Source organism: Trichinella spiralis (genome assembly GCF_000181795.1).
Source record: "Trichinella spiralis strain ISS 195 chromosome Unknown Scfld6679, whole genome shotgun sequence".
NCBI lineage: Eukaryota > Metazoa > Nematoda > Enoplea > Trichinellida > Trichinellidae > Trichinella > Trichinella spiralis.
In genome coordinates this window covers 1-868 of record NW_003533618.1, presented here as the reverse complement: position 1 = coordinate 868, position 868 = coordinate 1, and the positions used below count along the sequence as shown (strand labels likewise).

The window sequence follows — 868 nt, the reverse complement described above, 5'->3', positions numbered from 1 at the left end:
AAATATTTTTTAATTGAAAGTGGTATATTAATTTTTCAAGTTTTAGAAGTGCACAAAACATACGTGAAACCAATATATGTTGATAAAGAAAAGCAGCCATAACATGAAGTTGAACACAGGAATGAACGGCAAATCGTCAGGTCCGAGAAATACGCTTCCATAAAATGACGTATAAAGCACCTTCAGAGGAAACCAGTACAATCGAAAAATAAACCTGCAAAATTAGCTACCAAATTATCAATATCAAGCTTTCCGTATTAACAGATAATCAAATTTGGCACAAAATTTGAAACATACAAAAAATTATAGACTGAAACGCAAAAATTAAACGTGAAAAGCTATTTTTGCAATAAAACTAACCAGCTGGCAGTAAATATAACAAACGATGCGTTGGACAAAAATTCACAAAACGAGTAGTGTGTATTATCTCGAAACTTTAAATACTTGAATATTTTCGCACATTCAAGGAAAACGTCGCTAACATCGTGGAGGAAGAGTACTAAAATTCCAACTTGGTCATACCTACAAAATGGTTTTCTTCATCAAACTTCTCAAAAGTTTAAACGAAATCCAACAGCAGCAACATAAAATCCTACAACTTACCTAGCTGCCCAAGAAAAAGAAAGCAAAGTGATTGCCAACAAATGGTGAAATACCATAACTTTGGAATCTTTTCTCCATTGTTCCATAAAAATTGTTCCATACGTTGCATGCACGTAAAAAGCAGTCTGTGTGAGATATACAATGTCAACTTCGTACGGAATCAATCGGTCGCGTGAAAAATCTTAAAACAACAACACTACGTTACAGGTAACATAAATTTTATGAACAGTTAATAAAAAAATAAGAATAATAATCAGTAATTATC

At 32.4% G+C, this 868-nt stretch overlaps 1 protein-coding gene across 1 annotated transcript; it reads right to left on the bottom strand.

The window, feature by feature from the left end:
- Positions 1-42: 42 nt before the first annotated feature.
- Positions 43-784, bottom strand: Tsp_14433 (LAG1 longevity assurance protein; the record flags this gene model as incomplete). Its single annotated transcript, XM_003366038.1, has 3 exons — positions 43-214; positions 361-522; positions 604-784. Coding segments are annotated over 3 exons (515 nt in total), but the record flags the coding sequence as incomplete, so codon positions are not given.
- Between the last annotated feature and the right edge of the window lie 84 nt (positions 785-868).